Source organism: Amblyraja radiata, chromosome 1 (genome assembly GCF_010909765.2).
Source record: "Amblyraja radiata isolate CabotCenter1 chromosome 1, sAmbRad1.1.pri, whole genome shotgun sequence".
Lineage (NCBI taxonomy): Eukaryota > Metazoa > Chordata > Chondrichthyes > Rajiformes > Rajidae > Amblyraja > Amblyraja radiata.
The window spans coordinates 161,441,070-161,460,052 of record NC_045956.1 but is presented as its reverse complement, the minus strand read 5'-3'; the positions used below and the strand labels follow the sequence as shown (position 1 = coordinate 161,460,052).

Below are 18,983 nucleotides of genomic sequence, written 5' to 3'. Positions count from 1 at the left end.
CTCCACCATTAATACCCAACAATTGAACCTTCTTAACCAACCTTCCATGTGGAACCTTGTCAAAGGCCTTACTGAAGTCCATATAGACAACATCCACCGCTTTACCCTCATCAATTTCCCTAGTAACCTCTTCAAAAAATTCAAGAAGATTAATCAAACATGACCTTCCAGGCACAAATCCATATTGTTCAATATCTTCCCCCATCTCTTTTGGCTCTGCAGATAGCTGTCCACTCTGTCTCTCTAATGGACCAATTTTATCCCTCGTTATCCTTTTGCTATTAATATAGCTGTAGAAACCCTTTGGATTTACTTTCACCTTACTTGCTAAAGCAACCTCATATCTTCTTTTAGCTTTTCTAATTTATTTCTTAAGATTCTTTTTACATTCTTTATACTCCTCAAGCACCTCATTTACTCCATGCTGCCTATAATTATTGTAGATCTCTCTCTTTTTCCAAACCGTGTCCAATTTCCCTTGAAAACCATGGCTCTTTCCAATTATTACTATTTCCTTTCAACCGAACAGGGACATAAAGATTCTGTACTCTTAAAATTTCACCTTTAAATGTCCTCCATTTCTCTTCTACATCCTTCCCATAAAACAAAATGTCCCAATTCATTCCTTTTAAATCCTTTCGCATCTCCTCAAAGTTACCCTTTCTCCAATCAAAAATCTCAACCCTAGGTCCAGTTCTGACCTTCTCCATAATTATATTGAAACTAATGGTATTGTGATCACTGGACCCGAAGTGCTCCCCAACACATACCTCCGCCACCTGACCTGTCTCATTTCCTAACAGGAGGTCCAGCACTGCCCCTTCTCTAGTAGGTACCTCTCTATGTATTGCTGCAAAAAACTATCCTGCACACATTTTACAAACTCCAAACCATCCAGCCCTTTTATAGAATGTGTTTCCCAGTCTTTGTGAGGAAAATTGAAATCTCCCACAATCACTGCCTTGTGCTTACTACTAATATCTGCTATCTCCTTACATATTTGCTCTTCCAATTCTCGCTCCCCATTAGGCGGTCTATAATACACCCCTATAAGTGTTGCTACACCTTTCCCATTTCTCAGTTCCACCCAAATAGCCTCCCTAGACGAGCCCTCTAATCTATCCTGCCAAAGCACTGCTGTAATATCTTCCCTGACAAGCAATGCAACACCTCCACCTCTTGCCCCTCCAATTCTATCACACCTGAAGCAACGAAATCCTGGAATATTTAGTTTCCAATCACAGCCCTCCTGCAACCATGTTTCATTGATCGCCACAACATCATACTTCCAGGTGTCAATCCAGGTTCTAAGTTCATCCACCTTTCTTACCATGTTCCTAGCATTAAAATATACACATTTAAGAAACCCACCCTCTCTTATTCTCTGTTTATTATTTTTTTCTTCTTTCCCCCCTACATGTTGGGTCTGAGTGCTTCCCTTCTCTGCCTCCTGCCTCACACACTGTCTACTAGCTTTCTCTATTTGAGTCCCTCCCCCCAACCGTTCTAGTTTAAAGTCTCCCCAGTAGCCTTTGCAAATCTCCCCGCCAGGATATTGGTCCCCCTCGGGTTCAAGTGCAACCCATCGTTTTTGTACAGGTTACACCTTCCACAAAAGAGGTCCCAATGATCCAGAAACTTGAATCCCTGCCCTCTGCACCAGTCCCTCAGCTACGCATTTATCGTCCACCTCACTCCATTCCTACTCTCATTGTCGCGTGGCACAGGCAGTAATCCTGAGATTGTTAATTTTGTGGTCCTTCTCCTTAACTCTCCTCCTAACTCCCTAAATTCTCCTTTCAGGACCTCTTCTCTTTTTCTACCCACGTCATTGGTACCTAAATGTACCACGACCTCAGGCTCCTCTCCCTCTATGGTTACCATGAAACTGTGAAAAGCTTTTTTTGTATGCTATGTGTTCAAATCATATAACACTGTACATAAATACAAACAAGCCATATACAAGTACAACACGTAGGGCAACGAGAAAAATACCAGCGTGCAAAATATAGTTTTTCAACGTGATATCATAATCATGGGCGGTCACTCGAAACGAGTATTATTGTCCTCTTTTGGGAGGACGCCTGTGCTTGACTTTGTTTAACGTGGGGAGACTGGTGCACAGACAGCCACCACATGGTCCTTGACAGATCTGGGTCAGGATCCAGTGGCATGGAATCCAAGACGACTGGGGACCCTTTCCTGCTGCAGCCTTCATCCGCCTTCCCAGCCGTTGTGACGCTCCACTAAGGTCAGCCATCATCCTCCGCCTGTTCCACCGTTGAGGTGTTGGTTGGATTGCTCTTTGTCAGAGACCTCCCCCTCGACCTTACCGCCATGGGTGGCCCTACCAGGAGCATAGCTCCCGACGGCATCGCTCTCAGGATCTCAGGACCACACAAGCTTTCCCACGGATTGTCCCAGAGAAAAAATCCAATGTCTGCAACGAGGTAGATTGGACAATTGGGACTACACCCTAGCTTATGGGAGGACCGTTCAGAAGACTGATAACAGAGGGGAAGAAGCTGTTCCTCAGTGTGGTGGCATGTTTTTCAAGGTTTTAAATCTTTTGCCTGACAGGAGGGGGTGAAAAAGGAATGACTGGGGTGGAATAGGTCCTTGATTATCTCTGTCCATAAAAGTAAAGCAAAACTCTCACTTCACGAGAACCAACCTCCAGCAGAAATAGTACAGCAGCAGTCCGTGAATGGTCCTTCATCAACCCACCTCTATTTGCAGCACAACAAACCAGCAACCTGCCCGTTGTAGTTTAAAGCCATTCGCCTAAAGCAAGTTGGGGGGTCACATGCAGGTTGTAGGACCACAAGACAACTTCACCATACATGCACCATGAATGAACGATAAAATGTATTAACCCACCTCTCGGTTACAATGCTCGGATTTATTGTCACAATATCTGTCTTCAGTCCAACGTCCATGGTGTATTTATCAGAGATTGGTGGCAAATTACACCTACACAGAAGCCAGCAATGAAATGAATAAACACTAGAAGATTTAAATTGAACACATTGCACACTGATGGAAACTTCTCCCCAACACTCAAAGATAATGAGCTTTACTGAATGTTGGAAAAATAAATGCGCATCGGGTCAGTGCAAAGCTACAATCTCTTGGTTTATCTATACTGTACTCCTATATTTTCTATGCCACATGGGGGTGAAGTAATACTCCTGTGAATAAACTAACTGCATCTTTGGCCTCCCATCCATCTTTTGGTACTGAGAAAACATATCCTGTGCATTTGGGGGGGGGGGGGGGGGAGGTCTTTGAGTTACTATTACGTCAAGTTACTATTTTGCACAAATTAATCTATAAAAATATAACGATGTTTTATATAACCGGGCAATATACCCTCCACTTCTCTTTTATGAAGGGGATTTAGTTCCCCTTTCTTCCAGGACCGACCGGAGGTTCCGCTGTCACCTCTGCGGGCCGCCCTCGGTGAACGTCCTGTCTCCCTGTCCCTGGGATAGCAGGGGGCGATCAAACAGCACAATACCCCCCTCCCCCTCCAACTCCAGAGGAATCCGCTCCCCGATGGGTCGCTACGGCGACAAGTGGCAGTTCGCCCACAGCCCGAGCTGCGCGACCCCAAGAACAAGACGTACCTGGAGTGGGGCTGGGCTGGAGTTGTTGATCTGGGATCTCCGTGCTTGCAGTGGGCCTGGGGGTCGGTGTCCCGATGAGGGGGCGCAGCTCGGGCTGTGGGTGAACTGCCACTTGTCGCCGTAGCTGCCCATCGGGGAACGGCTTCTGGTGGTCCTGACGTCTCCGGCCAGTTTGCAGTTTTCCTCTGGAGTTGGAACGGGGCTGGGCTGCTGCTGGCTGTGGGTCTCTGGGATCTCCTTGCTTGCAGTGGGCCTGTGGGTCGGTGTCCCGTTGGTCCTGACGTCTCCGGTGACTGTCACTGACCTGCTGGCATCGCCGACGTGAAGACAGTGCAAAGCCCCCGCGCCGGTGCAATAGGCGGGGAGCTGGAGAGGGGAGGGAAGGGGTCACACACATGGCCGGGAAGCAGAGGGGTGTAGTGGGGTGAAATTGAAGGGAGCGACAATCTGCTGCTGCCTGCCCGCTGAGTTAAAACGTTCCCACGCAAGACTCACGATACACTGTGTATCGTGAGTCTACCGTGGGAACTTTTTAACTCAGCGGGCAGGCAGCAGCATATTGTCAATTATTAACCCTCCCGCGCAATATACCCTCACCTTCTCTTTTATGAATGGGGATTTAGTTCCCCTTTCTTCGAGGACCGATCGGAGGTTCCGCTGTCACCTCTGCGGGCCGCCCTCGGTAAACGTTTTCAAGGACCTTTCTTCAAGGACCGAAAAAATGTTCGTTATTCGGAGATTTTCGTTATTTGGATCTTCGGATAAAAGGTCGTGCACCTGTATAGCTGAAATCTTTTCACCTAGAAATATCTCTGGGCTGGTGGACTTACAAACCTTCATCACATTGAAATAGTAATTGTCATAACACAACTACAACCTGGGACTGGAAATAGACCAGATATCCCTTTGGTGGATATCTTGGTCAAGTTAGACACAGAGGGCTAAATTACCTCCTTCAATGTCATAAATTATTAAGCGAGGTTGTGAAAAGTCAACTCCATGCCTCATCCTTGGAGATTGAGAGAGGGATCTATTACTTTTGGGTGTAAAAAGTCTCACATAGATCCATTTTGAAAGCCTTATATTTCGAAGCTGCTTGGCAGGAAATACAAAATGAAAATTAAATGAATTGTTAGAGGGATGGTAATAGATTTCAAGAGGATGAGGATGGGCTGGTTTATCTAGCAGATGTGCTGCAGATGTGCTGCAGATGACATTTAACAGAGAAATGTGCTTAATTGAGTTTAGTTTTGTTTATTGTCAATCAAGCCGTCCACCTTGAACAGGTACAGGAGAAAGGGAATAGTGCAAGATAAAGTCCAGTAAAGTCCGATTGAAGATATTCTGAGGCTCTCTAATAAGGGTCTCCATATGATGTCCTACATTTCAGCAAAAATAAACTGATGGATGTAACTGTAAAAAGGAACATCCGGAGAACTCCATGTCTTACAATTCAGAGGACAGAATGAATATTTTAAGACGTGTGTTCAAGAAGGAACTGCAGATACTGGAAGATCGAAGGTACACAAAAATGCTGGAGAAACTCAGCGGGTGCAGCAGCATCTATGGAGCGAAGGAAATAGGCGACGTTTCGGGCCGAAACCCTTCTTCAGACTGATGGGGGGTGGGGGGGAGAAGGAAGGAAAAAGGGAGGAGGAGGAGCCCGAGGGCGGGGGGATGGGAGGAGACAGCTCGAGGGTTAAGGAAGGGGAGGAGGCAGCAAGGGCTAGCAAAATTGGGAGAATTCAACGTTCATGCCATCCGGACGCAAGCAACCCAGGCGGAATATGAGGTGCTGTTCCTCCAATTTCCGATGTTGCTCACTCTGGCAATGGAAGAGACCCAGGACAGAGAGGTCGGATTGGGAATGGGAGGGGGAATTGAAGTGCTGAGCCACCGGTAGTTCAGGTAGGTTATTGCGGACTGAGCGGAGGTGTTCGGCGAAACGATCGCCCAACCTCCGCTTAGTCTCCCCGATGTAAATCAGCTGACATCTAGAGCAGCGGATGCAGTAGATGAGGTTGGAGGAGATACAGGTGAACCTTTGTCGCACCTGGAACGACTGCTTGGGTCCTTGAATGGAGTCGAGGGGGGAGGTGAAGGGACAGGTGTTGCATTTCTTGCGGTTGCAACGGAAAGTACCCGGGGAGGGGGTGGTACGGGGGGGAAGGGAAGAATTGACAAGGGAGTTGCGGAGGGAGCGGTCTTTGCGGAAGACAGACATAGGGGGAGATGGGAAGATGTGGCGAGTGGTGGGGTCACGTTGGAGGTGGCGGAAATGGCGGAGGATTATGTGTTGTATTTGCCGGCTGGTGGGGTGAAAGGTGAGGACTAGGGGGACTCTGCCCTTGTTGCGAGTGCGGGGATGGGGAGAGAGAGCAGTGTTGCGGGGTATGGATGAGACCCTGGTGCGAGCATCATCTATGGTGGCGGAGGGGAATCCCCGTTCCCTGAAGAACGAGGACATTTCCGATGCCCTGGTGTGGAACGTCTCATCCTGGGAACAGATGCGGCGTAGGCGGAGGAATTGGGAGTAGGGGATGGAGTCTTTACAGGGGGCAGGGTGGGAAGACGTGTAGTCCAGATTTTAAGACATTCATACAATGTGCCATGAAAGCATTTCTTGAAGATTTTTTTGGCCATTCAGCAGTAACACTTGTAAAAGCACTGCTCCATCATACCTGAATACAAAATCCGTGGAATCGATCTCATTGCCACACCTACTGTTCTTCAGGATTCCTCCATTCCCAACCACTGCACATTTTTTAAACTGGGAGCGTGAATATGGCATTTCCTATGAAGAGGAAACCTCACAGAATGAACAGAAATAACAAGGACTTGACAAAGTTGGTTGCTGTCATTATAATATAAAGCTAGTGTCAAAATCAAACTCTTCTTTGTCCTCTTCATGCATAGAAATATACAGATACATATTGAGAACGGTGCCCATGTCTTTCTTTCTATATATGTGCCCTCAGGCCTTTTCTTACCTCCAGTTCCCTCCCCTCTACTTTCATTCTGAAGATCCAAAACGTCACCTATCCTTTTTCCCCAGAGATGCTGCCTGACCCGGAGTTACTCCAGCACTTTGTGTCTATCTTTGGGATATATTAACAACTGCAGTTCCTTTCTATGCACTTTCCTTCACAACCCTTTTGCTCTGAACATATCTGTAGAAACTGAACATACACTCTTTGAGACAGAATAATCCACTTGCTCACCTTCCTGCATACCTTCAATCTGAAAACACATCTAGTTAATTAGTTTATTTCCGCTACCTCTTTCAATGACCTTTACTGATTCACTCATGTTAAATTTCATGACTTCATGATAACGCTGCAAATGACTTACATTCTTTCTTCCAACTTCCCAATTACTGAGTTCTTACAGCAAATTTGCAGCAAGACATTTGAAAATGGAAGGAGCATTTACTGTTCTAAACGGGAATTAGTTATCGCCTTTTGAACCCTCAACGCGTCTCATAGTCTGGTAGCCTTACCTTTGGAAATAATTCAAAAACATCTTCATTGATGAAGAGAAAGCCACTGCTGTCCACCTCGTACTTCAGCTTGATGCCCTGGGGAGTATTCTTCTGCGTTGTGAATAGAAATGCTGGCGCGTTGCAGCATCGGGTCAGGCGAGATCTGTGGAATCAACCAAGAAGATGGAGGCACAAATTGGGCAATTCAGCACATCAGACTGGAAAGAGATGACTGCCACACTGTGAAAGATATCTCGGAGGCAGATACGAAGGTAGTGAGGATGAAATTTGGGGTTTGCGCTGAATTTTCTCCCTCACCCATTTTATTTATGTCATATCAAACCCTCTTTGATTAGTACGGGTGTCAGGGATTATGGGGAGAATGGGGGAGAGATAGATTAGCCATAATTGAATGGCGGAGTAGACCGAGAAACATAGAAAATAGGTGCCTTCGAGCCAGCATCATCCAAAATCAGTATCCCGTTCCTGCTTTCTCCCCATATCCCTTGATTCTGTCAGCCCTAAGAGCTATATCGAACTCTCTCTTGAAAACATCCAGTTAATTGGCCTCCACTGCCTTCTGTGGCAGAGAATTCCACAGATTCACAACTCTCTCAGTGAAAATGTTTTTCCTCATCTCAATCCTAAATGGCCTACCCCTTATTCTTAAACTGTGACCCCTAGTTCTGGGCTCCCCCCAACAGATGGGGTGAATGGACTAATCCGCTCCTATCGCTTATGACCTCTATCTCCAGAACTATAGCCCTGCTTTCCAACATTTACTTATTCACTATCAGTGTGCCCTGTGTGGCTCTATGCAGCAACCATTGCACCCTGAAGAAGGGTCTTGACCCGAAACGTCACAAAGATGCTGCCTGTCCTGCTGAATTACTCCAGCATTTTGTGTCTATCTTCATTGTACTTGCAAAGTTGCATAAACATTCTCAACAAGAATCGCACCTAATCACTGTTGGCTAACTTACAATATTTCCAAGGATTTACAAGCTATTTTTGTCGTAACATAGCCTGGAAACATTTCTCGAGTCAGTAGTTAATGATAATCTGTGCCTATAATTATCACACAGAAGAATCTAGATGTTAAAAAATAGCTTTATGTATTTTGATTAAAAATCCTTCAATTAAATGTTTCAATATATAATAGTTTGAATAATAAACAAGTTTGTGATATTCCTGCTTCCCCTTTAAACTTATGTATTTATTCCATTCTTTATTTTGTATTCTATAAATTATAAATTATTTCAAGTATTTGATACATTTTTTAGTTTGTTTCTTTGTTTCTTAGCTTGTCTCTTTGTTTCTTAGTTTGCTGTCTGCAATGTGAACTGCTGCCTCAAAAGTACCTTGCAAACAGATTGCGATCACCGGTGCATGTTGTATGCATGGGTGCGCGTGACAGATTTTCCCTATGCATGCATAAATGTGCTTATCACTCAGCAATCTATTTTCAGCATCAAAATTAGCAGGTGGTACCTAAAAACGATGAGACTTGTAATATTCCTACTACCATCAGTTTGAAGAAGGGTCCAGACCGGAAACATTGCCTATCCATGTCCTCCAGAGACTCTGCCTGACGCGCTGAATTACTCCAGCACTTTGTTTCATATTCACACATAGGTATTTGGCTATACAATAGATTTTAAAATAATACATGGATAACAAAAATACAAGATGCTAGAAATACTCATCGGGCTAGACATATCTGGGGAGAGGGAAACAGAGTTAATGTTTCAGGTCAACAAACTTTCATCAGAACTGAGTATTTCCAACACATTTTTATTTCAGAATTTCAGTATATGCAGTTTTTGTTTTGTTTTTCAATAATTAAATCATGGTTTGTTTGATCTTCACCTCAATGGTATATGCATATTCCAATTGTTACTTTGAATTCTGTAAGATATTTAAAAAGATTAGCTACAAAATTGCACTTTCTTTTCATGAAAGATAGGCATAAAGTGCTGGAGTAACTCAGCGAGTCAGGCAGCATCTCTGGAGAAAATGAATGGTTATGTTTTGGGCCGGGAATCTTCAGATTGCTGTCTGAAGAAGAGTCCCAGCCCGAAACATCACCCATCCTTTTTCTCCAGAGATGCTACCTGATCCTGGAGTTATTCCAGCACTTTGTATCTATCTTGCATCTGCAGTTCCTTTCTGCACACTTTCATTTCATGGTTTGCAGTCTGTGAGAACTATTCACAGGTAACCAGGTCGAGGATACTATTGTTGCTGGACAGAGGCAGCAATTGACATCAGAGCTCCATATACTAGCAATGTTACAAAACTTTGAGATTTTAAAAATCAAGTCTGCAATTTATCCCATCAGATAAAGCATAAAAATAAGTTTAATTTGACACCTAATTCACTTTCATATCTCAAGTATTTAAAAAGTTATGGCCATTTTCATACTGGGAAATGAGCATCTTGTTCCCTATTGATTTTCTATGGACATAACAAAAAAGCTGTGATCGTGAACAGTCAGAAGCCCATAACTTTCTTAAAAATTAAGAGAACTGAATGAAATTTTCAGTTATCATAGATTGAAGCATTCTGAAACAAATATAAAATTATCTTACTTGGATGACCTGAAATTAAAGCATATAATTAGTTAGTTACCTAATTGTAGCTAATTTCAGACTTCAATTACTAGATCTAAACATCTATCCATTTCTTAATAAATGATTAACATTTTTAAATAGCCTAAATGTCCAAATAATATTCACAAATAATTCACAATAATACATGATTTTTAAATCTCATTTACATTAATTTATAGACCAAATGGAAGGAATTTAGTGTTCAATTGCTGTAAATTAAAGTCCATTTAAATCAGCTTTCTAGTGGGATCCTGTGAACGCGCTGGTTTGGAACGTTCACATTGCGGTAGATTTGTACCCTCAAATGCCGAGAAAAATACTGCGGGATATAATGGGCCCAAAATGAGCTACTCGCAATATTGAACTTTGTATAAAGGGATCTTTAGAAGCCCTTTTTAATGTAAAAATATACAGCCTAACTTCTGCTATTTGCTTTATGAGACCCTGCGGTTGCTGGTGTTCGCGGGTTTAGAGGTTGATTTTTAAACTACTATAACTATTATACGAGGCCTTTAAAACTAATAATAGCTTTTGCGACGGGGTCTTCCAGCGATTTTTCGTTAATAATTAATTAGGCTGAACATCTTCGATTTGAACAGCCTAGAGAAAATCGCGTTTTAAACCCGCCCCCTCTAAACGGCGCCAAAATCGCGCACACTCGCAGCGGCAGATTTTCAGCGACGCTTCAGGTAGGCTTTGAAACATACCTACATATACCATGGAGATTGCAATATCTTGTTTCACATCTTTGTCATAGGTGCACAACATTGGCCACCACGGTCACCCCGTCTGCCAAATCTTTCTCTTGGCACAAAACATATTTTACATTCAACAAAGGAAGGCCTTTCGTCACATAGGCTTTTACCTGAATTTGTTTCTCTTTCTATGTAATGTTGCCCCATGAATTCCAGATGCAGTTGACTGTACCTCTCAACCCTTACTGAGCCGAACCCTTTTATTCTCCATTCCTCTCACTCCTGCTGTTTCAGATATATTTACTTTTTATTTTGTTTAGAGATGCAGCGTGGAAACAGGGCCTTTGCCCCAGCGAGTCTGCGTCAACCAACGATCCTCGGACATTCGCACTTTCCTACACTCTGGGGACAATTTACAATTTTTTAAAAAGCCAATTAACCTACAAACCTGTCCATCTTTGGAATGTGGGAGAAAAGCTCCTGGAGAAAACACAGGGAGAACGTACAAACTCCTTATAGAAAGCATCCGCAGTCAGGATTGAACCTGGGTCTCTGGCACTGTAAGGCAGCAACTCTACCGCTGCGCCACCATGCCATCATACTTATCTTCCTCCGTTGATGGAAATCATACTCTAACTTTTTATATCTTCCTTACCATTCAAACTCTTTTCAAAAACTCTCCCCTTCCCTTTATACGTCTATAATTCTCATATAACCATATAACAATTACAGCACGGAAACAGGCCATCTCGGCCCTTCTAGTCCGTGCCGAACACTTATTCTCCCCTAGTCCCATCTACCTGCACTCAGACCATAACCCTCCATTCCTTTCCCGTCCATATACCTATCCAATTTATTTTTAAATTATAAAATCGAACCTGCCTCCACTACTTCCACTCGAAGCTCATTCCACACAGCTACCACTCTCTGAGTAAAGAAGTTCCCCCTCATGTTACCCCTAAACTTCTGTCCTGTAATTCTCAAATCATGGCCTCTTGTTTGAATCTTCCCTACTCTCAATGGAAAAAGCTTATCCACGCCAACTCTGTCTATCCCTCTCATCATTTTAAAGACTTCTATCAAGTCCCCCCTTAACCTTCTGCGCTCCAAAGAATAAAGACCTAACTTGTTTAACCTTTCTCTGTAACTTAGTTGCTGAAACCCAGGCAACATTCTAGTAAATCTCCTCTGTACTCTCTCTATTTTGTTGACATCTTTCCTATAATTTGGCGACCAAAATTGTACACCATGCTCCAGAATTGGTCTCACCAATGCCTTGTACAATTTAAACGTTACATCCCAACTCCTATACTCATCCTTTTCTAAGTTCACTGACATGCTCCTTTTATACTCTATCCTCATCAGCCTCTATGATCATCCCCCTTACCTTAACTTCCCTGCTTGCTTATCAACTTACTTAAAAATGTTGGTAGCACTCTGGTTCCTTTCCCATTTACACAACTGCAGGGTCTTCCAACGTTCAAACAGCTCAGACTGCTTCACCCTGCAGAACAAAAGAGCAAAGAACTAGATGAGGTTCATCTAGTTCCCTTCATTGTCAGAACCATTCAAGTCAATGACATTTAATGAAGTTGATATGTGCCATGAATTTACGCTCTTCAATATTGTAAAATAAACTTACATCAAGTGAATCTTTTCCTCCTTATCAACAGTAAGATACCAGCCAGAAACTAGGCCCAAAGTTTCCTTCAGCTTTCATTTTAATTTAACTCTTCAGATTGCCTGGAGGGTCAACAAAGTGACCATGTCCTGGTCTGAATAAGCACCCACACTACACCAATGAAGCCACCAGAACAAGAGGAATCATTGTTTTGCCATTTGTGGTTTGGGATTAGGAATTACACCTATTCGTGGAATGATCCAGGACACGTGGCAATGGTTTTAAGATTAGAGCCAGGATTAAGATGAAGAGATGCCTCCACATATAGAGGTTAATAGGCATATAGAACACAAATAGTTTTGTCACTCATCTTTCATCGAAGCGTGATACAATGCTTATAATCAAAGGTATACGAGGATGTGGTACAAATAACTTTACTTCAAGTTATGTTATATACTAACTGAATATAGTTTAGTTCAGTTTAGTTTAGATACAGCGAGTCCACACCAACCAACACTAGGTTATCCTACACTGTAGGGACAATTTACAGATGCCAATTAACCAACAAGCCCGCACGTCTTTGGAATGTGGGAGGAAACCGGAGCACCCGGACAAAACCCATGATTTAAAGAGTTTTAAGATGAGAGGAGTAATGTTTAAAGGAGATGTGCAGTTTTTTTGTATAGAGAATGGTGAGTGCCTGGAAAGCGCTGCCTGGGGAGGTGGTGAAGGCAAATACAATGATGGCATTTAGGAAGCTTTTAGGCATATGAATAAGCACGGAATGGAGGGATATGGATTAGAGATATGTGCAGGCAGATTTGTCCTTGGCACCATGTTTGGCAGAGACATTGTGGGCTGAAGGCCCTGTTCCTGTTCTGTACTGTTCTATGTTCTGCGGGAGAGGCATAGAGAGGGTAGGCAGTCAGAAACTTTCCCCATGTTGGAAATTCAATGTCAAATACTAGAGGGCCTAGCTCTAAGATAGATTGGGATGGGGGGGGGGGGGGGGGTGCAGTAATGATAGCAATGTTTAAAAGGAATTTAGGCAAGCCCAGCATATAGGCAGGGACTAGATGGTTATGGACCATGATGTGCAGTAGATGGCATCAGTTTATTTTGGCATCATGGTCAGTACAGACATGCTGGGGCCTGTTCCTGTACTGCCCTGCCCCATGCTCTATGGTCACATTTTTATACTTAGTGTCTTTGCTGTTTATTTTCCAACTATTTTTAGTATTTGTAATGCCTACATCCTGGACCTGGTAAACTTTCACCTTTAATTTAGGCATTGTTTCAATGTCCACTTCGATCGTTATCCGCAAGTGCTCCAACAAGCCCCTTTATTTGTTTACTCGTTTTTCATGACATAGAATAGAATAGAATAGTAGAATAGTTTCTTTATTGTCATTGTAACATGAACCATGTACAACGAAATTGTAAAATGTCAGCCAGTCAGTGCACCATTCAAACATTTCTAAAAGCTAACGATACATACAAGGTAAAATATTTAAAAAAAGATAAACAACTAAAATAAATATCATGAAAATAGCACGCATAAACACCCAGCCCTACATCCTTCTGTCGATTTCACAGTCTCTTAGTATGTATCGCCCCTGCGTTCCTTGGCGGCTACATTTAGTGCCTTTATAGCAGTGGGGTAAAAACTGTTTTTAAGTCTGTTTGTCCTTGTCCTTGTAGATCTGTACCGTCTGCCTGATGGTAACAGTTCAAACAGGGAGTGTCCGGGGTGGGAAATGTCCTTTATAATACTCTGGGATTTTTTGATGCAGCGGGAACTGTGTAAGTCCTCCAAGGTAAGGAGAGGGCAGCCGACAATCCTCTGGGCATTGTCAATGGCCCTCTGGAGCGCTTTCCTCTGAGCCGCTGTGCAGCTGGTGTACCATACGCATACACAGTATGTTAGGATGCTCTCAATGGAGCACCGATAAAAGGACAGCAGCAGTCTCTGAGTGATGTTATTCTTCCTGAGCACCGCTTTTTGGTTGGTACAAATCCTAGGTTTGGACGCACCCTTGGCAAATAACTGTGTGCATTTTGTAGATAGAACATTCAGCTGTTTGTTGAGGTGGAGAGACAATGTGTAGGGCAGTGTATAACCTGGTAATTAAACAGGTGCTTCGGCCCGATGGTGTTGAGCATTTTTAGTGTTGTTGCAGCTGCAGTCATTAAGAAAATGTAGAGTGGTCCTTCACACAGTGTCTTCTGTTTCATGCATTTGGGATTTCATTTCATGCTTTGCGATGTCAAAAGGTGTCATTTGTCAGTGGATACCCAGCTGTCAACCTGCTCTTTGAGTCAGAGCACTAATGAAGCTGATACGATACGATAAAACTTTAAGCATCCCTGGAGAGAAATTGGTCTGCCGACAGTCACAACACACAAGATACACAAAAACTTGAAATTAAAAGTGAAAGCCAAAAGAAAAATAGAAGCGACTGTTGTCTGGCTGCTGTGTGCACAGCGCCTTCACCGGAACAAATGAACAAACACAGACTTATCCCCTGGGCAGAGGATTCTAAACTAGAGTGCACCCCCACCCCCCCTCCCCTCTGTTCTCCCACTGTCCCTCACAGCGGTCCTCTCACGCTTGGTCCCCATTGTACATCATGGCGGTCCCCCCAAGTCGGGTCCCCATTGTCTGATCCAGATGAGCTTCTGATTAATGGTGACCCTTTCAGATGTTGACAGTGGGGGCACAGTAACAGACATACTCTAGATGATGGAAGTGATAGAGATTGTTAGATTCTCTTGTATGTTGCCCAGTGTTGCTAGATCTTGTGCATGCAAGTAGGGACTGTTTCATTTTATGAGGAGATGGGATGAAACTTTCTACAATCACCAGTGAATATTCCCACTTCTGATCTTTTAATATCTTTCATATGTTGTGGTATTTTGCTTTTACTAATTAAGCAATTGTTGTTTTTACTTCTTCTGCCTTTTCCTCACCGAAAAACAAGACTGCATTTATTTTGTCTACATGATCCCCTGGTGCTGTTACCTATGCTCCTTTGGTTATCCTTTAGCCTGTGAGCTTCTGTTGATGCCCAGTCATTTGTGCTTCCTTTCATCTTTGCTAATCACTTGTTTGCTCCATTCCAGAGATTTCTTTCTGCATTTGATAACCACTCATATTTATCACATGGCTTTTCTTTTAAGCTTATCTTAATTTGAATCACTATACAAATCCATGGTGCCTCTGCCTTCCGGGTCACAATGACTCACATGGAAAGTACCTTCACCTCCATGATCTCATTACGCAGCTTCCAACATGTTGAGGAGTTGTATTCGAACCGACCTTCCTGCAACTCGAAATACCTGAGGCAAACAGAAATATTAGCTTTAATAAACAAATTCACCCATCACAATTTCATCAACGATTTTTCAGAAATACTGCAATGTATGGAAGAAGGGTTTCGGCCCGAAACGTTGGCTATTTCCTTCGCTCCATAGATGCTGCTGCACCCGCTGAGTTTCTCCAGCATTTTTGTGTACGTGCAATTTATTTCTCTGCAGAAGCCACAATCAGAGGAGGAAGAAGGGGGCGACTGTTGCAATATTAGAGCCGATGCCTCACATCTCCAATGACCCAGGTTCGATCGTGAACTTGGCTACTGTCAGTGTGAACTTTGAACATTCTCCATATGACTGCAAATATATCTTTCTAATGCTCTGGTTTCATCCCACAAGCCAAAGATATTCAGTTTGGTGGGTTAGTTGGCCACAGTAAATTGACCCTAGTATGTATGTCAATGGTAGAGGCTGGGGAGATTTGCGAGGAGAACAGAAGGGGATTGATGTGCAGGATTAATGTGAATGGTTGACAGGGAATTGTGGGGACAAAGGGCTTGTAGATAGTTTTGTTTCTGTGTTGTACAATTCTAAGAAATAGAACATTTGCAGAATGTGTCAGAGCTTCGAAATGCAATGCTAAGAATATGGGGTAGGCCATTTACGACTGAAAGGAAGAAAAGCCTTTTCACCCAGAGAGTGATAAATCTGTGGAATTCTCTGCCACAGTAGGCAGTGGAGGCCAATTCACTGGATGTTTTCGATAGTTAGATTTAGCTCTTAAGGCTAAATGAATCAAGGGATATGGGGATAAAGCAGGAACAGGGTACTGATTTTAGATGATCAGCCATGATCATATGGAATGGCAGTGCTGGCTCGAAGGGCCAAAAAGCCTACTCCTGCAGCCAGGGGCGGAAAGCCCGGGGGGGGGGGGGGGGGGGACACATCCCCCCCCATGTTTTGAGAGGTGGGCGACATCCCCGCCAGGTTAACCTGCCTGGGCTTGCGGGAAATATGGCCAGCGCGGAGAAGCAGCGCTGGTATCCCGTCAGTCCAGACAGGGCTGTAGTTAACCCGGTGAGACAGGCAGTTGAGCTGCATTTAGCGCTGGATTGAGCCTCCGAAGCCTCGCGCGCGTGTGTGAGTGTGCGCATGCGCGCGCGGCAGCCAGAAAATTGTGTCCCCGTCCCCTCCATGTTTTGATAGTGAGTTCCGTTCTTGCCTGCAGCTATTTTCTATGTTTCTGTGTTTCTTTGGGGTGAAGAACAGGATTCCCTTTGCAGTAAGTTTCCAACATTCAAGAACGCTCTGCAAAGGCAATCAATTTAGACAAACGCTTCCCAATGTAGAATCAGAAACATTTCAGAGTACTGCCATAACAGCTTTTGAATCCATGCATAGGATGTCACGGCACAGGCTGAAATGCATAGCTCCGTTCATTTGGGAGTAAGAAATTGAATCTCGGGGTATTAAATAAATAAATCTCCCAACACAGTCCATCCTCCTACTCAACATTATTGTTGAAGTATAGAGCATATCAGAGCACATTTAAAGATAAAGTCAAGGAGAGAGGTAGGATGTTATTTTTAGAGACAGGATGTTATATTTAATTTCCTCTCTCTTTTCATACATCACCATCCTTGCTGTTCCTTTCAATATTCTTTCCTTCCTTGACCTTTCTTGCTGTAGTATTAGCAGCGTTAGATTCCAACATTCGTGTCCCGTGCTTAGCTCCATTAGCTTTGTTCTTGCCTACCCATCAAGAAAGGCCCTGAAAGTATTGACTTTTCGTTGGCAGGAAAGGGCAGTATAGTACCTGCTGATTGCATATATTATTCCTGGCCTTAAAATAGAACATTTCTTGTCTCTAATTCACTGGTTAGTAACTCGCATTGGTTATCTCCAAACCTGAAATGACATAATATTTCACTGCCTCGCGAAGTATGTTCAGCTGAATCCTTAAACAGAGGATCATGAAGATTTGGCAGTAGAGTCAATGCCTTTATCTGTACATCAATGCATCTGGATTGTACATGTCATCTGTTCTGCTCTGATAATACTTATTCAGACCTAGTCTTGATAGCTCCAGCACCACATTGTCAGCCCTTAAAGAATGAATACTAACCATAAGACACTTATCAGCCCAGAAGGTAAGACAATCTCAATCAATGGCCATTGACACTGTGTAAATCTGACAGCAGCTTCCAGTATTTACACATGCACAGTTAAACATGGAAAGCAGAAGCTGCTATCAATGATATGCTGCTCCTCTGCAGGATGAGATTTTCCTGCCTTTGTAAAAGCAGCCAACAGGGATTTAACATGAACTTTAAATTACCTGGTCATGACACTCCTTGTACAAGTCAATGCAAGAGCGGAACTCGCTATCAAAACATGGAGGGGACGGGGGACACAATTTTTTGGCGGCCACGCGTGCATGCGTACACTCACACACACACGCACGAGGCTTCGGAGGCTCAATCCAGCGCTAAATGCAGCTCAACTCTGCCTGTCTCACCGGGTTAACCTACAAGCCCTGTCTGGACTGACGGGACAGCAGCGCTGCTTCTCCGCGCTGGCCATATGTCCCGCAAGTCCAGGCAGGGCTGTAGGCTCACCTGGCGGGACAGGCAGAGTTGAGCTGGGTTTAGCGCTGCTTCTCTGCGCTGGCTGTGGGCCTGGGGGCACAGCTCGCGTCTGACTCCTGACCAAAGATCCTATAGCGGATGTGGCGCAGGTCTGTGCCATGTCTCCCTCCTCCAATCACCGCGCTGAATCATCATGTCCCGTCCCGATTGCCTGCTGATCGTCATCTCTCTCGTCCAATCGGCGCCCTCAATCATCAGTCCCACCCCCACTGTCTCGCGGAAAGCGGAGATTTCACCGGGTTTTAATATCCGGATTACAAAAACTTGGGGGGGATGTCTCCCACCTCTCAAAATATGGGGGGGACGTGTCCCCTCTGGCCCCCCCCCCCCCCCCGGGTTGTCCGCCCCTGAGTCAATGAAAGTGTTGAACATTGTTGGGAAGATGTTGATTGAATTACCTGCTTCCTTTAGCAAAGGAACTATTCTCAGGGTCAAAGCACGGATTCTGACCATTATGACCCAACATACAGATCCAGGAAACGTGTCAAGAGCAGAAGTTCCATTGATCATGTAGTCTGTGGAATATCAATCATGTCAAACAAATTCATGATCGCTGTAAGACTCCACAGTCAAAGGGGGCCTTCTCCCAAAAGCTATGAAAGCAATCGGCAATAGCAGATTTTAACGATGTACTAACTAATTTTGCAGAGTAACCACTCTAGTTATAACGTCTACTCATGCAGAGTGCACACCATGGCCTTAGAGTAACAGAGGGGGAAGGGATGAATGTTCAGGGTGGTAGCTATGAAGCCAATCAGGGGCTGCTTTGTTCTGGGTGACATTGATATCGTGAATGTTTTTGGAGATGCATTCATTTGTGGCAGGAGCAGCATATTCCACACATACCTCAGCATATTAAATTCCTCTGAACTAGTTCATGTGGACAGATTTTTTTCAATTTAAAGCTCTGTCCGGAAGCAATGGAACATCAAAGTAACTGAACACTGCCTCCAGCTTATACAATCATATTACAAGGTCGTGCGAA

The 18,983-nt window shown here is 43.9% G+C and overlaps 1 protein-coding gene across 1 annotated transcript in view; it reads right to left on the bottom strand.

Moving 5' to 3' along the window:
• st8sia5 (ST8 alpha-N-acetyl-neuraminide alpha-2,8-sialyltransferase 5) overlaps nt 1-18,983 on the bottom strand; it is a 33,580-nt gene that overhangs the window by 3,651 nt on the left and 10,946 nt on the right. The window contains exons 2-6 of the mRNA XM_033034184.1: nt 15,285-15,377; nt 11,835-11,921; nt 7,129-7,273; nt 6,311-6,423; nt 2,881-2,973 (exon numbers count right to left, since the gene is read on the bottom strand). Of these exons, the coding sequence (XP_032890075.1) occupies nt 2,881-2,973; nt 6,311-6,423; nt 7,129-7,273; nt 11,835-11,921; nt 15,285-15,377 (531 nt within the window). The remainder of the gene's footprint in view (nt 1-2,880; nt 2,974-6,310; nt 6,424-7,128; nt 7,274-11,834; nt 11,922-15,284; nt 15,378-18,983) is intronic.